The sequence below is a fragment of the Lepisosteus oculatus genome, chromosome 18 (assembly GCF_040954835.1).
Source record: "Lepisosteus oculatus isolate fLepOcu1 chromosome 18, fLepOcu1.hap2, whole genome shotgun sequence".
Classification (NCBI taxonomy): Eukaryota; Metazoa; Chordata; class Actinopteri; order Semionotiformes; family Lepisosteidae; genus Lepisosteus; species Lepisosteus oculatus.
This window is the reverse complement of record NC_090713.1, coordinates 15,014,097-15,031,678: the sequence shown is the minus strand read 5'-3', so window position 1 is coordinate 15,031,678 and position 17,582 is coordinate 15,014,097. Positions and strand designations below refer to the sequence as shown.

The window sequence follows — 17,582 nt, the reverse complement described above, 5'->3', positions numbered from 1 at the left end:
CTTTTTTTGGTGTTCCGTTGTTGCCTCGTCTTCCAATGGCGTGTTGGGGTCTTTAAAATGTCCCAGTGTGCTTGGGCGTGTGTGCGTACCCTTTAAGAACCGATGGCCCGTCCAGGGATAGGCGTTGAGTCACTGTGACTCTTACCAGGAATAAGCAGATTTCACATAATGGGTGGACACCTTTTTGAATGTGTTACTGGCCATGTACTGTACTGTTACTCTGGTATATTTTTAAATTGGTTTCAGTAAGGCTGTGATAAGAGCGAAAAAAGCTACAAATAAGAGGGGGTCAGGGTGTTCGTTTTTGTGACGTGGCTGGGTGCGTGTTCCAGACTCCCACTCCTCTTAGCGTAGAGGCTCCTGCCCCCTGTTCTCACTTTTAAGTGCACTGCTCTGTGGTTTCCGACTTGTGCCCTTGTTCTTCCTGCCTGGCCCCGTGACGAGCCAGGCAGAAATCGATCGTCGTGATCCTGCAAAAGATTCGGGGGTGTCAGACGAGCAGGGGATCTCCTCAGTCGGGCTGACAGAGGGAGGTCACCCGTCAGCCAATAGGTATTAACAGCAGGATGAAAACAAGAGGGACAGGAGACCTCGAATTGCGCCATCCCCGGTTTTGGCAGGTTCCGTTCAATTTCAAGCGATCCCTGTCTGATTGAAAGAGGCGAAAGGGGTTCTTTGAAAATATGAATATTGGTACGACCCCTGCGCTTGAATAATCCATGATGGGCGATTAACGAGGGAGGGCCAGGGAGGGGGGGAGATCTAAGCTGGGGCAGTTCAGTCAGAGCAGAAGGATGAGATGATAACTGTCTCCCGAACGTTACAGGTAAGTGTGACTGACGCACACAGCTCAGCCGTGTTCCAACCACGAGGCAAATTCCGAATGTTGTCTGCAGTGTTGAGAGAAACAGGTTTGCACATCAAGAGCAGGGATCACACATTCCTCAGTCTTCCTTCCTTCCATAGTTCACACATATGGAAACTACAGTACATCACCTGCTGCCATACGGATGGAATGACCGAGATAAAAACATATCGAATGCACACGTGAAAAAACATTGCAGTGCAGAAAATGCACTTCATTGGTAGAACATGCATCCTGCACAGTGCCCAGATACTGGAAATCTGAATGCAGCCTAAAATCCGTCTTTTAACATTGCGGGAGTAACATCAGTATACATTGAAATATAATGACAGATGTCTGAGATATAATGATATGCGTTTTAAAAATGCATATTTGTTGATGGTCATTAACATTTGATAAATGTGTTCCAGTATGTGTTTTGGCCACTATTTGTAATGCAGGATGCAAACCGGATACCTCTTATTGATCTTTACACTGGTAAATGTTGCGCTTTTACCACAATTTTACCATACTCCTGCTGTGGACTCTAGGGGGTCTCTACTCTGTTTTCACTTGCTTACTATAGTACTGGCCCCCAGGAAATGATGATGGGAAAGCCACAGAACTGTCACAAGACAATGATCAGTTTACCAAGATATCTCTCGTCTGTCTTGAGAGAGATTGTCAGCATATACACGTCTTTATCTGTCAGTTCTAAGTAGGCTAGGAGACTCTCGATAGAAGGTATCCTTGAAAATCAGATAGACAGCGGCCCCTTGACACTGTGTCTATCACAGAAGATAAGGAAAAGGCTTTATAGTGCTGTTTTTTGAAACCTGACACCAGTTCGGGCGGAGCGATGGCACTGTGGCTCAGGATCTGCGCCTGTGGCTGGAAGGTTGCCAGTTCAGATCCCGCGGCCGGCAGAGATATCCTACTCCATTGGGCCCCTGAGCAAGGAGCAAGGCCCTTCACCCCAACTGCTCCAGGGGTGCTGTATAAATGGCCGACCCTGTGCTCTGACCCCCAACTTCCCTCTCCCTGTCTGTGTGTCTCATGGAGAGCAAGTTGGGGTATGTGAAAAGACACATTCATAATGCAAGACATTGTATATGGCCAAAAAAGTGATCTATCTCTTGAGTTTGGACTTCAACCGTTAGGCCCTGCAGAGTGCAAAATCGCTGCGCAGAAAAGCACAGGTTTTGAGTAACTCAAAACACCCAGATTGTGACATGTGAGCAGAGCAGGAATGAGTGTGTATCAGGTGTTATACAGTATGTGGTCATGCTGCATCGATCTGCATCTGCATCCATCAAACCCCCAGAAATCAAAGAGCCTGTTGGTTTCTCTGTCCTTTTTATGACGTCACTTCGAGTCTCAGCATCAGCTCCCCCACACTGCCTCCACCCAACGAGACCGCCCCGTTTTTCCGCCCTGCACCACCTGCAGTCATCAGCGCGATCAGTTGCCTGACTAGCCAGCCGATCAGGGAGTCTGCTCGAGTGTTGTGCGCACATGCCTGTGGCACGAGGAAGGGTTGTGTTTCAAGCCCCTCCTTTGATTTCGCCCTGGGGGCCGAAACACATGCCTCTTTTGCTACCCCCCCCACCCCTCTTCCACGTCCCCCATGGCCGGGGGGGGGGAGGGGCTGGGGCTCGACCCAGGCGAGGCGGTCCTGCTTTTGCCTGCCCGTGCCGCTTGTTGGGGCGAGACAGCAGGGAGAGAAAGAGAGACACCTGTGCGATGTACCCGGATTGTTTTTGCCTTGTGTAACCCCCATGTCTGTGGTGATCCCTTGCAGATGTGAATGAATGTCAGGACCCATCCTATTGTAAGAATGGAGTGTGTATCAATACGCCTGGTTCCTATCACTGCATCTGCACTCAGCCCTTCACCTTCAGCGCTGCGCTCAAACAGTGCGTCTATGACGGTGGGTATCAAACGCTGCTGAGCAACTTTAGCGTGAGGGCTAGCTGCTGCCAGGGTGGGAGTGGCGCTGGCCAGGCTGGGCCACGTACTGACTGCAGGAGGGGGGGGGTGCCCCCATTAGTGACGGGCCCAGGGGGTCGGGGCCGACCCTCGGCACAACATAGCCTCCTTCAGGCCGCTGACTGGCCGGCAGGAAGCCATCAGCGTGGCATCACGTGCGTCCGGGAGGAGGTCGTCACCAGGAATCGAGATTGCGGGTTTCTCCCCCTCCCTTTCCCAATTCCCCAATCCCAAATTTCGGACGGGCTGCAGCTGGTTTTTGTGCACCGTGTGCTTGTTCAGTTGTCGGGGAGGCAGGCGGTAAAACTTGAGTTTCGCCACTCGGAAGAGCGAAATTTCATAGCTTGACAGAATCGCGGAAAGGAGGAAAGCGCAGTAAAACTCTGGAAAATCAACACCCCCCCATGAATGTTTCCTGTGATTATAATAAGAATCGTTTACACTTATATAGTGCCTTTCTGGAGGCTCCACTCAGAGCTCTTTACAGGTCATGGGGATCCCCACCACCACCAGCAGGGTGCAGCCCCACCTGGATGAGGCGCCAGTCTGCTCCCCACACACCAGCTCTCAGTGGGGAGGAGAGCAGAGTGATGGAGCCAGTTCAGAGAGGGGGGTTATTAGGAGGCCATGATGGCTAAAGGCCAGGGGGGAATTTGGCCAGGACACTGGGGTAACATCCCTACTTTTTTGAGAAACGCCCTGGGGTTTTTAATGACCCCAGAGAGTCAGGACCTCGGTTTAGTGTCTCCATCTCTATACTGGGGCATTCGGACCCACATAGACCGCAGGGTGAGCGCCCCCTACTGGTCCCACTAACACCTCTTCCAGCAGCAACCTTGGTTTTTCCCAGGAGTCTCCCCTCCAGGTACTTGCCAGGCTCACTCCTGATGAGCTTCAGAAGTTTGCCAGATGTAAATTGCAGGGTAACATGGCTGCTGCTTGGTGTTCGTGTGTGTGCAGTGCTGTCCAGTCGTTGTCACTTGTCAGGCTTGCTCCCACTGTGGAAGTGGGGTGGGGTGGAGGGGGTTGGAGCGCTGCAGGGTCAGCTGGCATTTGCCACAGTAACCAGCCACCCCTCCACGAGCCTGTCACACTGTACCGGTTACCATGGGAAGTGCAGTCCACCAGTAAACCTGCATCACCTGCAGGGCGATTTGCATCAACAGCCGCACCAGGTGGTGCAGAATGTCTGCTCCCAGAAGGTTTGCTGGGAAGGGGGTACAGAGGTGACCTCTATGACTGAGTCTGCTCTACGAGTGTCGCTCGAAGCCCCTCAATTTTATAATTCCCTCATATCCTGTCTTGTACTTCCTCGGATTCCTGACAGCGTTTTGTTTTCTACCATGTCTTTTGGATCACCCCCTGCTCTGGTTTCTCTCTACACTGGTAATCTCATCTTAGACCCCGGCTTGCTGTACAGACTGTTTGTGCTTCGCTACAGTGTCCAGTACCAGCTTTGACCACAGCCAGTTTCTGACCACAGACTCTGGATTTCTGTTTCGCCTGCTTTCCCCTGCTTGTGTCCATCTGGTATACCTGTCCCCTGGTCTTGGGTTCATTTTCCCAAAAAAATGGGCAGCAGCTTTGTTCCTGTGCGAGCTGAGCTTTCCTGCGTTTTCACTGTGGTTTTACCATGCTTTACTGCACTGCAATCCACCTTTACCATGGTACACCAGCAAACAAGTATAGAATCTACCCCCACCGAAGAACCCGTCAACCATGCGAGTTTCTCAGCCTCCAAGCTGTTATCTCATCACGGAAAAGCCTCTGCTCGGATGCAGAGGGCAGAGGTGTGCGGGTTCGAACCCGTCCGACTCTGGCTAACTAATTTCCGACTGGAACACGAGATCTCCCATGCAACTGGGAACAAAGGGATGTCAGCCCCCATAATCTGGAATTCTGGGTGTCCGTCCTCCAGCTGACATGAAAGCCCTAAAGGAGAGGGTGTCTTGGTGTTGCCGTATCAAAATCAATATTGATATTGATATTCACCTGCTTTGATAGACATGACGAGGGTCAGCAGACACTGTAGCACATTATAATAATAATAATAATAATAAACTTTATTTTATATAGCGCCTTTAAAGGTGGCTTCTCAAAGCGCTTTACAGGATGACAATAACAATAAATAAGAAGACTAAACAATAAATAAGAAAATTTCACAAGACAGGACACAATTATAATTACAACAATACAACAATAACAATAGAGGAGACCGTGGAAGATGGTATTAAGAAGAGAAGAGGGGTGAAGAATGGAACCAGTTAAGTAAAGGCTTTTCTGAAGAAGAAGGTTTTGAGTCTGGATTTGAAGGAGTTTAGAGAAGGTGACTCTCTAATATCCTTGGGCAAAGAGTTCCAGAGCTTGGGGGCATAGCAGGAGAAGGCCCTGTCGCCCATACAATGTAGACGGGCTTGGGGGACAGTAAGGAGAGCAGAATTTGAAGAGCGGAGGTTGCGAGGTGGGGAGTAGGGCGATAAAAGTTCAGACAGGTATTGAGGTGCCAAGCCATGTAAAGCCTTGTAGGTGAGCATGAGGATTTTAAAGTCTACGCGGAATTTGACCGGAAGCCAGTGCAAGGACTCGAGGATAGGAGTAATGTGAACACTTGTACTAGACCTGGTCAGGATTCTGGCTGCTGAATTTTGGACATACTGCAGCTTGTTCAGAGTAGATTTAGATACACCAGGGAGCAGAGCATTGCAGTAGTCAATTCGGGAGAATACAAATATGTTGATCAGCTTTTCAGCCACAGTTAATGATAGCATAGGGCGTAGTCTTGCGATATTTCTAAGGTGAAAAAAAGATGTTTTGACAGTATGCTGTACATGTGGGTCGAATGTTAAGCCAGAATCGAATATAACCCCAAGGTTTTTCAATTTTGATTGAAGCTCTAGTACAGAGCCATCTACAGACAGGGTTACAGGACTGGCTTTACGAAGTTGATGGGGGGTACCAATAAGCATGACCTCAGTCTTGTCACAGTTAAGATGAAGGAAGTTTTGAGTCATCCAAATTTTTATGTCAGAGATGCAGTTAGATAGAATAGAGACAGCCACGTCAGTGTCGGGTTTGGTATGGATGTATATTTGAGTATCGTCAGCATAAAAATGAAAGCTGAGGCCATGTGATCTTAAAAGCTGACCAAGTGGGAACATGTAAATGCTGAAGAGCAAGGGGCCCAGTATTGAGCCCTGGGGGACACCAGACTTGACAAGACCGATTTCAGACCTGTACCCATTGAGAGAGACAAAGTGACAGCGATCAGTGAGGTAAGACTTGAACCATTTGAGGGCAGTGTCAGAGACTCCAAACACAGTCTCGAGACGAGAAAGCAAGATGTTATGGTCAACAGTGTCAAAGGCAGCACTGAGATCAAGAAGGACGAGTATGGAAAGAGAACCAGAATCAGAAGCTATTAGGAGATCGTTAGTGACTTTGACTAGGGCGGTTTCTGTGCTGTGAAGTTGACGGAAGCCAGATTGGAGGGGTTCGAAAAGGTTGTTTGTCATGAGGTGGTTATGTAACTGAAGTGTGACAGCACGTTCTAGAATTTTAGAGAGAAAGGGTAAGTTGGAGATGGGGCGAAAGTTGTTAAGATTGTCGAGAGCCATGTTAGGCTTCTTTGGCACTGGGGTAATAGCAGCAGTTTTGAGGACCGTTGGTACAATGCCGGTTCTCAAGGATTCGTGTATTATATTGAGGACAATGGGACAGAGAGAAGAGAAACAGGACTGGAATAAAGTGGTGGGAATGGGATCTAAAATAGATGTGGTGGGTTTCATGCGCGTAACTAGTTTGTTTAGGGATGCTGAGTCAAGAAGAGAGAAGCTGGAGAGACGGGAACCAGAGAAGTTGGATGAGGAGGGAGGAGGTGTGGAAATTATATCCGTAGTGGAGAGAATGTGATGCCGGATGTTGTCAATCTTAGAACTAAAGAAATCTAAAAATGTGTTGCAAAGTTGTGATGAGGCAGGTAATGTGGTGGGGCAGTTTGGCTTGAGCAGTCTGTTGATGGTGGAGAAAAGATGTCAGGGATTGTTTTGGTGGTTTTCAATGATGTGAGAGAAGTAGGTGGATCTAGCAGACTCTATAGTAACCTTATAATCAGATAAGTAATCTCTCCAGGCCTGATAATGTACATTGAGGCCGGAAAGACGCCACCTACGCTCAAGTTTGCGAGAGGCTGCCTTCATGGAACGCAGATGGTCATTGTACCAGGGGGCAGGGCGAGAGAAGGAGATGGTTCGAGTTTTTAAAGGAGCAAAGGTGTCGAGGGTAGATAAAAGAGCATTGTCAAGTAACTGTATTTTGTCCTCTAGAGGGTCAGAGGAAGAGAAACAGGATAAGGAGGACAGAACAGAATTTGCAAACCTTGGGTGATCAATTGATCGCCAGTTGCGGAAATTTACAGAGCGTGAGGGGGAAGTGTTAGAAACAGGTAATTCCAGATTGAAGAGAATGGCTAAGTGGTCAGAGAGGCCTAGATCAAGGGCAGAGCAGTGGGAGACAAAGGAGTCATTTGCAATAATTAGATCTAAGGTGTGTCCTTTGTTATGTGTAGGGGTACAAGCAAACTGAGCAAGGTCAAAGCATCCCAAAAGAGAAAGGAAGTCTTTAGCCAGACTGGAAGAGGTTGAATCAATGTGTATATTAAAGTCCCCTAGAATAAGGATCCTTTTAAATTTAAGGGATAAGAATGAGAGAAAATCAGCAAACTCACCTAATATTATATATTATACAGCCTATTATAGCATTGACTTTAATATTTGCAATGCTGTACTTCAGTGTTTTCACAGAATCTATACCATCGCATATTTAACCTCTAGTGTATCGCAAGCCTTATACTTTTGATTTCTCAGGAACTTCAAAGCGTTTATTACAAATACTAAAGGTTAGGACCTGTAAAAACTAAACTTGGGTCACGTAAATATCTGAAGTTAGAAGGAGAGGTAAAAGAAGGTAAGTTCTTATTCAAAAGCCTTTGGTCATAAAACTGCATATGATTCACTGAAAGGGAATTCAGAACCCTGTACTCTACAGTATCTCTGGGCTTATGAAAACATGACTGCGATATCTGCAATCCCCCATGAATATCTTTATATACTCTTTGGGGAATTAAAACCAAGGGGTTTTCTGATATTGTCTTAACTTTTTTGGCAAAATTATTTTACACCATCCATGTCTGTTACAATACTGTAGCAGTCCACCCCCTAGGCACTGCACTGCCCCTTGACCTTTGCCCTTTCACCTTTAGCCAGTCTAACTCCCTCCTCTTCCTCGTCCTTCTTAAAGGGATGGAAAGTGGGGAAGGACCTTCTCTTCCTTCGAGTCCTCATGTCTCTGTCTCTGTCTCTCTCTCTCTCGCACCTGATCTCCCGCTCTGTGATCGGCTCGCCCGCTTGTGATCTTCCTGGGCAGGAAAGCTGAGAGAGCCTGGATCTGCTATTCCTGCCTGGCAATTCTGCACGCGCGGGCGCAGCTGGGATCAGTGCCCTGCGGCTTAATCCATTTAACAGCTTTTAATGATCCCCCTCCTGCCAGGCGCTTGATGCTGCTACGCTGCTTTCCGTTGAAGCGCCTTGTTCTCCTGCATCTGGAGGTGGCTGAACCATTCAGGTTAAAAAAACGGTTCAAAGTTTGTATTCAGTACGAAAGGGCGCCGCAATGTAATATAATAGGAATATGATATTGCATAATATAAATTACTATAAAAAGTAATAACATAGGATACTGTTGTATATTATAGCATGTATTCATGTCTAAAATAATGTTGTTAATGATGTAATGCAAAGTTATAAACAATGTTGCATAACTAGATGTTTTGAGTTAGGACTGTCATGATTCAGGCTGTGGTCAGGATCATGATGATGTTATTCATTCCAGTCGACAGCAGAACCTAGTTAATATTTCATCACGGTCTCACCGTTAATGCTTCAGGATATATATATAAGTTAGCGCTCCTTATAAGTAGGCCTGTCAGGACTGCATTTCCCAGAGGGTTCTGGGGAATGTGGTCCTGACAGGACTGTTCTCTCATAGTAGTTGTAAATTCCATTTGAAATCCCTGATCGAAAGTGTTGTCCGGTAGTCTGTATTCCATATTTTAGACTTTATAAAAACACTATATTAGGCAATACTACAGTATAGAATATATACTGCTCTGATGTTTGTATCTGGTGGACTTATGAAGAGGCTGTATATTAGTTGAATGTACAGGGTAGTCACAAAAATGCTCTGTTGACTGAATTATAAGTTTGTATTTTGTGTAGACAGTGTACTCCAAATATTCATGTTGGGTACACCATTCTGCTTCTAGAAAACCCCTAATATCATCTCGGCTTACCTTCAGCATTGTGACATTACTGATTCTAGTCGGTTAATACCCACCCAAAGTGATTCATCTCTCATCTCCTCCACTTAAATTGATTTTCTGGAATGGTTTTAGCGCTTGTGCTCAATGGCCAAGTTCAGTTCCCCCCAAAAAAGATGTGAGTTAAAGAGGAACATTTTACTCCTCTCGTTCAAAGCTGAGATACTGTAATAAGACCACATCATCAGCTCCTTAACATCCATTAATCTCATAAAATTAAAACACCCTGGAGGTGCTTCTTAACAATATTATGACCCTTTGTATCTCAGCAGAGAGTTGTTATTACAGTTTGTAAAACTGTTAAATCTTTTTTGTACATTTCTAGCAAAAGATGAAGTGACCAGTTTACTGTTGACCTGAAAATATATATTTATAGGTTCTATATATATATAGATCTATAATTAAAGATGTTAAAAAAACATCTGGTCACATGTGCTGGTATCTTAGGGATTTACATGGTAATGAAATGTGCACACAGAAAGTCTCGTTACGGAGCTCCTGTTAGGAGTCTGAGCAGTACCGTTCGATGTGAAGGAGAGGTGACAATCCTGCAGGCAGGCTTCAAGTTAAATACACAGTAGCTGTCAGTAGCAAGACTAGGAATAATACAAAACGGGAGTGTGTTCATCAGTGGGGTTCTTGTAACCATGCATACATATTCTAACTGCTCCATCCAATTCAGGATCACGCGGGGGCCGGAGTCTATCCCAGAAAGCAGTGGGCACAAGGCTGGATACCCCTTGGATGGACACCAGTCCATCACAGGGCACACACACACTCACACCAGGGCCCGTTTTCCCAGAAGCCAGTTACATCGACCGGTACGTCTTTGGACCGTGGGAGGAAACTGGAGCACCTAGAGAAAACCGGGGGACATGCAAACTCCACACAGATAGCACCCCGAGTCCAGACCTGAACCCAGGGCCCCAGTGCTGTAAGGCAGTAACACCTGCCACTGCACCTCCATACCCTCCCTTTCTGGGTACTGTTAACTGAAAATAGCAGCAAAGAGGTGGGAAGAGGTCAGATAAGTCGATCTAAAGAACTATTACACCACAGGCAGAGGTGATGATGAGCACCAGGGATCCCCTATGGGTTGGAACAGGCCTGGCCTGCAGGACTTCTGAGCCTATGTAGGGCTCAGGGGCAAAGTCCAAATGGACAGACGCAGTAGAGTGCTTGTTGGAAGAAAGAATTGACCAGACTACTTTAATAAACATCAGACCCTAGATTGGGGTATATTAAGGAAAGCAGTGATTCTCTTCACATTGAAGGTCAGTAGGTCGCTTACTGTATCCACTAGCAACTCGATGAGCTGGGCAGGCCAACTCTCTGTCTCTCATTTATAACTTCTTTATGTTTTCATGAACTGGGGGGAACGGCTAACTTAGCGCATGTCATTTAACCTCATAGTTTAACACCATGGAAAGAGAGCTCCCCTCTACATTTCAATCTGACTTGGCCGTGAGTGTTTTCGGTATCAAAAACCAAGAATACTTATTGCATGCTCTAAAACTGCATGAGTGAGGCTGCTGTATTTGCGAAGACAAAGGTCAGCATTGGGTGAATAGGGCGGCTAGTCTGTTGACTTCAGGATCTGTTGTTCCAGTGGAATGTGTGGATTTCGTCGGCTATAAGGATCCGATCCCCAAATTGTCGGTTCGCCTGTTCCCCCCCAAAAAATGCTCTCATTCCTGGTGAAAGTCCCGGATGCTTAGGGCTTAAGGCAGGCCGATACCCCCATACCCCATACCGATGTACCACACACAAGCACACAGGGATAAATTCAGAGACGACAGGTCTTTGGAAGGTGGGAGAAAGAGGAAGCAACCCGTTTGACTGTAACGGGCCTCAGCGCGCCTGAGCCAGTTCCAGCAGTGACATCACATCTAGCAGTGACATCACATCACCCCCCCCCCTCCAATGTAGGCCATGTGGAAGATATAGAACTCTCATGGTGGAGGAGCTATCCCCTGTCCAGGGAGGGGCGCTGTGCTGTGAGCGATCAGGATTGAATCCCAATAGTAGGGGCAAGAACAAATGCACTCTTCACAAGAACATGGGACAGACCATGCAGACTCCACCCAGAAGGTATCTCACTCCCAAATCAAACTCGGGACCCAGAAGCGATGAGCCAGTAAGCACTAATTCCCATGTGACAGTTTACTATTTAGAAATATGTCTACCATTTATCTGCATCGTGAAAACGAGAATGTAGGGCTGATTTTTAAGCATTTTTTTTCAATTCCTTAAGCCTAGCACAACAACACTTCCACACACTCCACCATTATTGAATTCCAGTGCATTCCAGCAGTCTTTGGAGGGGTGCAGAAGGTAATTCGGGTATTTAAATAGATGCCTGCCTGCTCTCTCAGGGTGTTCTCTCCGGCTTCTGAACAGTGCTGTTCTCCTACATCTTCTGTATGCAAGTACTGTTGCAGCAGCTAAAAATGTCACCAGGTTTATCAAACAGGTATATGCGTGTGGATTTGCACACCAATACTACACACTTGATTCAAATCCGAATGAAGGTCCCTATAGAAAGTCCAAGGCAGTATGCCGTACAAATCTAGCTAAAACGAATCAATGTCAGGTGTTAAAGGTCGTAGTGATGCAATCATCGACGAGATTTGAAATCCCTTGATTAATACAGAACATACCAGAGCACAAGAGCCCCGTTGGCCCTGTTTGGTTTCTCGCACGCACCTGCTGGCTTCTGGGTGATTCGTCAATTCAGGAATATGCCGCAAACAGGTCAGAGATGACACCCCAGAGCAGACCTGTTTGGCTCGTCTCGCCAGCCTGGCCGCTGTACCGGACCGATCCAAAGGTCAAGAGCTGCCTCCGTCAGCAAAGGCTGGGCAGCAGGATCTGGGAGGGGAGGGGGGCTTGTTTCAGAGCTGATCCTGAAGCAGTCGAGAACGGAAGCAGGGTTCGAGAACGGATTCAGTGACGCCATCTGGCCTGGCCTGCTCCTCAGAGACGCGTTTTGAATAATAACAACACCAATATAGCACTTTACAGGTCATGGGGATCCCCCTCCACCACCAGCAGTGCTCAGCCCCACCTGGATGAGGCGCCAGTCCACTCCTCACACACCAGCTCTCAGTGGGGAGGAGAGCAGAGTGATGGAGCCAGTTCAGAGAGGGGGGTTATTATTAGGCCATGATGGGTAAAGGCCAGGGGGAAATTTGGCCAGGACACTGGGGTAACACCCCTACTCTTTTCGAGAAACGCCCTGGGATTTTTAATGACCACAGAGAGTCAGGACCTCAGTTTTACGTCTCATCCGAAGGACGGCGCCTTTTTACAATATAGTGTCCCCGTCATTATACTGGGGCATTAGGACCCACACAGACCGCAGGGTGAGCGAACCCTGCTGGCCCCACTAACACCTCTTCCAGCAGCAGCCTCAGCTTTCCCAGGAGTCTCCCTTCCAGGTACTGGCCAGGCTCACACCTGCTGAGTCTCCAGTGGGGCTGCCGGTGAAGCTAAGCAGGTGTTCAAGTTGACAAGCCGCCCCCAGAACATTCAGTAGCTCTTGACGCGAGCGTTCTTCCGCAGCGAGGGCATTCTGGGAAGGCGCTCCCAGACCTGTAAGGCGTCTCTGTGTCTCTTTCTCTCTCTCTCCCTCTCCTCCTCCACCAGACCGCACTGCTGCCCACAAGGACGTGTGCTTCCTGCAGGTGGACGAGGACCTGATCTGCAGCATGCCCCAGAACCGCCTACGGGTCACCTACTCCGAGTGCTGCTGCCACTACGGCCGGGGCTGGGGTCCCGAGTGCCGCACCTGCCCCCAGCGCAACTCAGGTACCCCCATCTGCTGCACCTTCGCCATGGTAGAGTTTCCAAGAAGTACAGCAGACTCCCCCAGCAACCCAGGGTGCAGTCAAGCTATCAGAATTCCCTGCCCTGCTGCTAGGGCTAGGGCTAAGGTTAGGGTTAGGATGAGGGTAACCTAACCTAGGCCCTGTGACACTAAACAAGCAGGCTTGTGAATCCAGCTCTTCTAATCCAGTAGAAATACTGCTCTTCTCTCCCAGGCGGTTTCACTGGCAAATACTACTCACTGGTTAACTCTGCCTGCGGATCACGCCGGAACATTTCTGCGCTGAAATGTCTGCTGCACAACCTGTACTTATTCGCTCGTACATCTCAGTGCATTAGTCATCACAGGGACTAGTGAGCAGGAAGGGCTGCTTCATGTCACAATTTGTGCAAACCCTCGACAACACGGAGACTCTCCAGCATTTTCCCAAAAGTATTTTGTGCCTAATTCGGAATGTTGTCAAATTTTTCGATACCGTCAGTGGATTTATTTTTGTCACCGAGATCTAATACCCGGTCTGAGAAATTGGGACTACGGCTCCCATTTTAAAAAAAAAATATATATTTTTAAATTGTTACCGTTGTATTGTTCGTTAGAAATGCGTACAGGCAGGCTAGAACTGTTACCCTGTGTTGCAAAATCAGTGCCGGTTCAAATCGTGGATTCATGACCGGTCACCATCGTCAATGTGGTCCCCAGCATACATCGCATGATCGGAAAGCTGCTTGGTGTATCCGGGGGCGCAGTTTTCTGGTTTGCGCCCCCTCCCTCCCAGCATGCCTTTCTGTGTCTACGAATGCGCGAAGCCCGGACGAATCGTTTGCAAGGCGGACAGGGGGGCCAACCATCTCCCTTTCTGTCCCGGCCAGTTATCTTCAACCGGCTGTGCGAGCTGCACCTGGACACCGAGTCGGACGGGGAAGGCGAGTTCCTGGCTGCGTTCTCCAACTACAAGCCCGGTGAGCTGGCGCCGTCGGCCCCAGACGCCTCTGGGCTTGGTTACTGCACAGAACTAGGCGAACGGCCTGGGTGCTCCTGGATTCTGGGTCTCATCAAGTTAATGACCAGTTAAATCCCTCTAAAGCAGGGCTCTCCAGTCCAGATCCTGCAGGGCCTTCTGGTTTTTATTTCAACCTGACTAGTCAGTTAAAGAGTTATTTTTTAATATAGTATATATTATAGTATAGTAAATTTTAGTTTATTATAGTATAGTTAATACATATAGTCTTTTACTTCGTATGAAGTCAAGACATTGACTGTTAAAGGTACGAGAGAGTTCGGGACACCAGGGTCAGAATTGTACCTAGGTAGCATGTTGCTATGTTGTCCCTCCCCCTAACTCTCTCGTTCTCATTTACTTGTGTCTTCCTGCCACCCCTCCCGTGCTCCATCTCACGTGCCCCTTTCTCCCTTCCCATTATCCCACCCTCGTGCTGTGCCCCTTCCCATCATCCCTCTTTCCTCTCTGTTCCTATATGTCTCCCTCCTTTCTCCCTTCCCATCATACCGCCTCATGGTATGCCCCTTCCCATCATCCCTCTCTCCTCTCTGTTCCTATACGTCTCCCTCCTTTCTCCCTTCCCATCATCCCGCCTTGTGCCCTTTCCCATCATCCCTTTCTCTCTCTCCACCACCTGTTTCTCTGTCTCCTCCTCCTTCACTGTCCATCTCTCCCAGAAGGAGACAGTTCGGAAGAGGACTCGGACGAGTGCAGCTGTGCCAACGGGCGTTGCGTGCGCTCCTACCTGGGCACCATGTGTGAGTGCAACCCTGGCTTCAGGCTCGACCACACCAGGATGCGCTGCATCGGTAGGTACCCTACAGAACACAACCTCCAAACTCCTCTCTCCTTCCTCCCTTCCCATCATTCCCCCTCTTTCTGCGTCCTTTCCCATCATCCATCTCTCTTCCTCCTTCCTCCCTTCCCATCATTCCCCCTCTTGCTGCGTCCTTTCCCATCATCCATCTCTCTCTCCTCTCTTTTGGCTGTAGTGATGGCAGAACAGTGCTCCAGCACTTAAGAGACCTTCCACTGAAACAGGGGTCAGAGGTCAGAGAGAGCAACTGGGCTAGACATCCCCCCCCCACCAGGCTCTCCCAACACAAACAGCTGTTTAGTTTTGGATTCATTTTGGACCAAAAATGAGCTTCCTTCCTGTTATTGTCCCAGATACCGAAATTTACTTTGCAGGCAGAATCAACAAAGCACGCAATACATTTAACACCACATGAACCCATTACCTAATAAGAGACATGCATTAGGAGATAAAATATAAATATAAATAAAATATGCAATGATTTTTTTTCCCCAAATAAAGCAGGTTTATAGCTGTGGGAATAAAAGATAACCTAGTTGTACTGCACTTGATTCGAGGTGGTCTAAATCGATAGATCTGGATGGAAGGTGTCATGTTGTTCGAAATGATCTCCGCTGTGTAAGGTGATGACGGGCGGTGATTGTACTTGTCTTCTGCGCTGCTTGTTTCTGCCTTCTGTAGCTGTTTTGCACCAGCGATGGTGCTGGTCTTCACAGTCCTGCTCAGTCTGTTTTTGCTGTGTTGTGTGTATTCAAGCTACTAAACCAGGCCCCTCCCCAGTGACTGTCGGGACGGGTTCGGTGGAGTCTCTGTAGGATAAAGTTAGGGTTGTGGGGACACACATTTGAAAGAGCAGAGAATTCCTCGGGAGGTGGCGGTGCCAAATGGAGTTGCTGACACGTGTCCCCCCCCCCCCCCCTCTCTCTCCTCTCCCCAGACATCGACGAGTGTGCAGAGCTGAGCGCGCGGGCCTACCCCTGCCAGAACGGCCGCTGCGTTAACGTCCCGGGCTCCTACAAGTGCCTGTGCAAGCAGGGCTTCAGCCACGCCGCCAAGCCCAACGTCTGCGTGCGCCGCGGCCGGGCTCCCTAGCGCCCCCCGCTGGGCGCCTGCGCTCTCTCTCCCCCTCGCCCCCCCCCGTCACTCTCTGTCTCCATTCTCCCCAACTCCCCTCTGCCTTCCCCCCACCCTTCCCCGAAGCTCGTCCAGCTCACGGGTCTCCCAGCAGGTCATTGTCCTTCTGCTTCCAGTCATTTCCCAGCATTCCTGTGGCAGGGTGCCTCTGGGGCCCTGCCGAGACGAGGAGGAGGGGAGAGGTAGAGTTCACGGGCGACACAGATTCCCGGCTGTCGTCGTGTCGGGGAGGGGGTGGGACCGGGGCAGAGACGCAGAAAAGCCCGCACACATATTGTAGCATCCGCCCCAGGTATCTTATTTAAAATGGCCGACTCCCAGAAGGCTCTGCCACCCGGCGTCCTGATTGGCTGCCCATCCGGAAGGAGCCGTCAGCAGGGCGAGTCGACTCGTGCGTCCCCACAATCCTGACTGAACTCGAGGCCTCTTCCTAAGGAGCTGTTCTCCTATCGTCGCCCGGACGAGTGAAGCAAAACCATCTGGACGCAGTGCAGATGTCTTGTACGACAGACACCAAAAACATGAATAAAACCCATTTCCCGGCCACGTCCGCCAACGCCAGGCAGCGGGACTCTCGCTTTCCATTCAGTGCTTCCATTGGCGGATTTCTCTTTCTGCTCGAGCTGAGAGACGCTGATAAAAGAGGGGGGCACCCCCACACACACACAGTCCCCCCCCCCCCTCCGAGACCAGTGCAGAGACTGAAACAAAGACCCCCAATAAAAAGGGCTGCTGATCCCTTGGTAGAATAAGTTTGTTCCCCCCTCCCCTTGTGACCTTTAAACATCGAGGACCAAGATTGTTCCTTCGTGTGCCGGACGTTACCCTTTGGTGCCTTGTCTCGAAAGACTCTGAAATCCCGGGCCCCTATCGGAAGTTTCGGAAGATCCGGGCAGCTCCGGGGGCTCGGACCGACTTTTCAGATCGCCGGCGGCGGCGTCCCCCCCCCCTCCCCCAGTACTGACGGACTGAAATCGCCCGATTCCTTCAAAACCTGGCCGCCGCGAGCTCAGAGGTAAAAACGAACAAACGTCCCAGCTCTCGTCCGGGCAGGTCGTAGCGCTGTCTCGCTTTGAGACAAGAGCTGCCCTTTCCTGACTACCTGGGAAAAATCATCGGACTGGAAGCTCGACTCCAGAGATGATGGTCCAGGTAAAAGAGAGAATTCCGAGTTTTTAGGAATTCTGGCGCGGGACGAGGGTCACAGGATGTCCTGACAGTTGGTCTACTAAGTCATCTTGAATTGCCTGTTTTATCGTCTCTCAACTGGGCGACACTTGTAACTTAATCAAGGAAGCAGGTCATCGGTTTAATTAAAGGGAACTCGAGTCTAGCTGGAGGGATGCTGTATCTTCACTTTTGTTTTTTGGTGCCAAATGATCTTTTAAGTGCTTTATTAAAAAAAAAGTCACCTTATTAAAAGGATCTTGGTTCGAGTGAACATGGTTTTTCACCATCGCTGGATTCCAAGCAGTGAATTGGCGAAACTCTTCAGGACCGGGGATGAAGACCTGGCTTTAAGGCAAGACGTGCGATTTCACCTGAGACAAGAGCCCTCAAAAACCAAAAGAGATTTATTATACTTTACTAGCACTT

The 17,582-nt window shown here is 48.9% G+C and overlaps 1 protein-coding gene across 1 annotated transcript in view; it reads left to right on the top strand.

Moving 5' to 3' along the window:
* LOC138223997 (latent-transforming growth factor beta-binding protein 3-like) overlaps window positions 1-16,646 on the top strand; it is a 44,273-nt gene extending 27,627 nt beyond the window's left edge. The window contains exons 14-18 of the mRNA XM_069180184.1: window positions 2,646-2,774; window positions 12,855-13,016; window positions 13,905-13,994; window positions 14,713-14,844; window positions 15,790-16,646. Coding sequence (XP_069036285.1) covers window positions 2,646-2,774; window positions 12,855-13,016; window positions 13,905-13,994; window positions 14,713-14,844; window positions 15,790-15,944 — 668 coding nt within the window. The 3' untranslated portion in view covers window positions 15,945-16,646. The remainder of the gene's footprint in view (window positions 1-2,645; window positions 2,775-12,854; window positions 13,017-13,904; window positions 13,995-14,712; window positions 14,845-15,789) is intronic.
* Window positions 16,647-17,582: the final 936 nt, after the last annotated feature.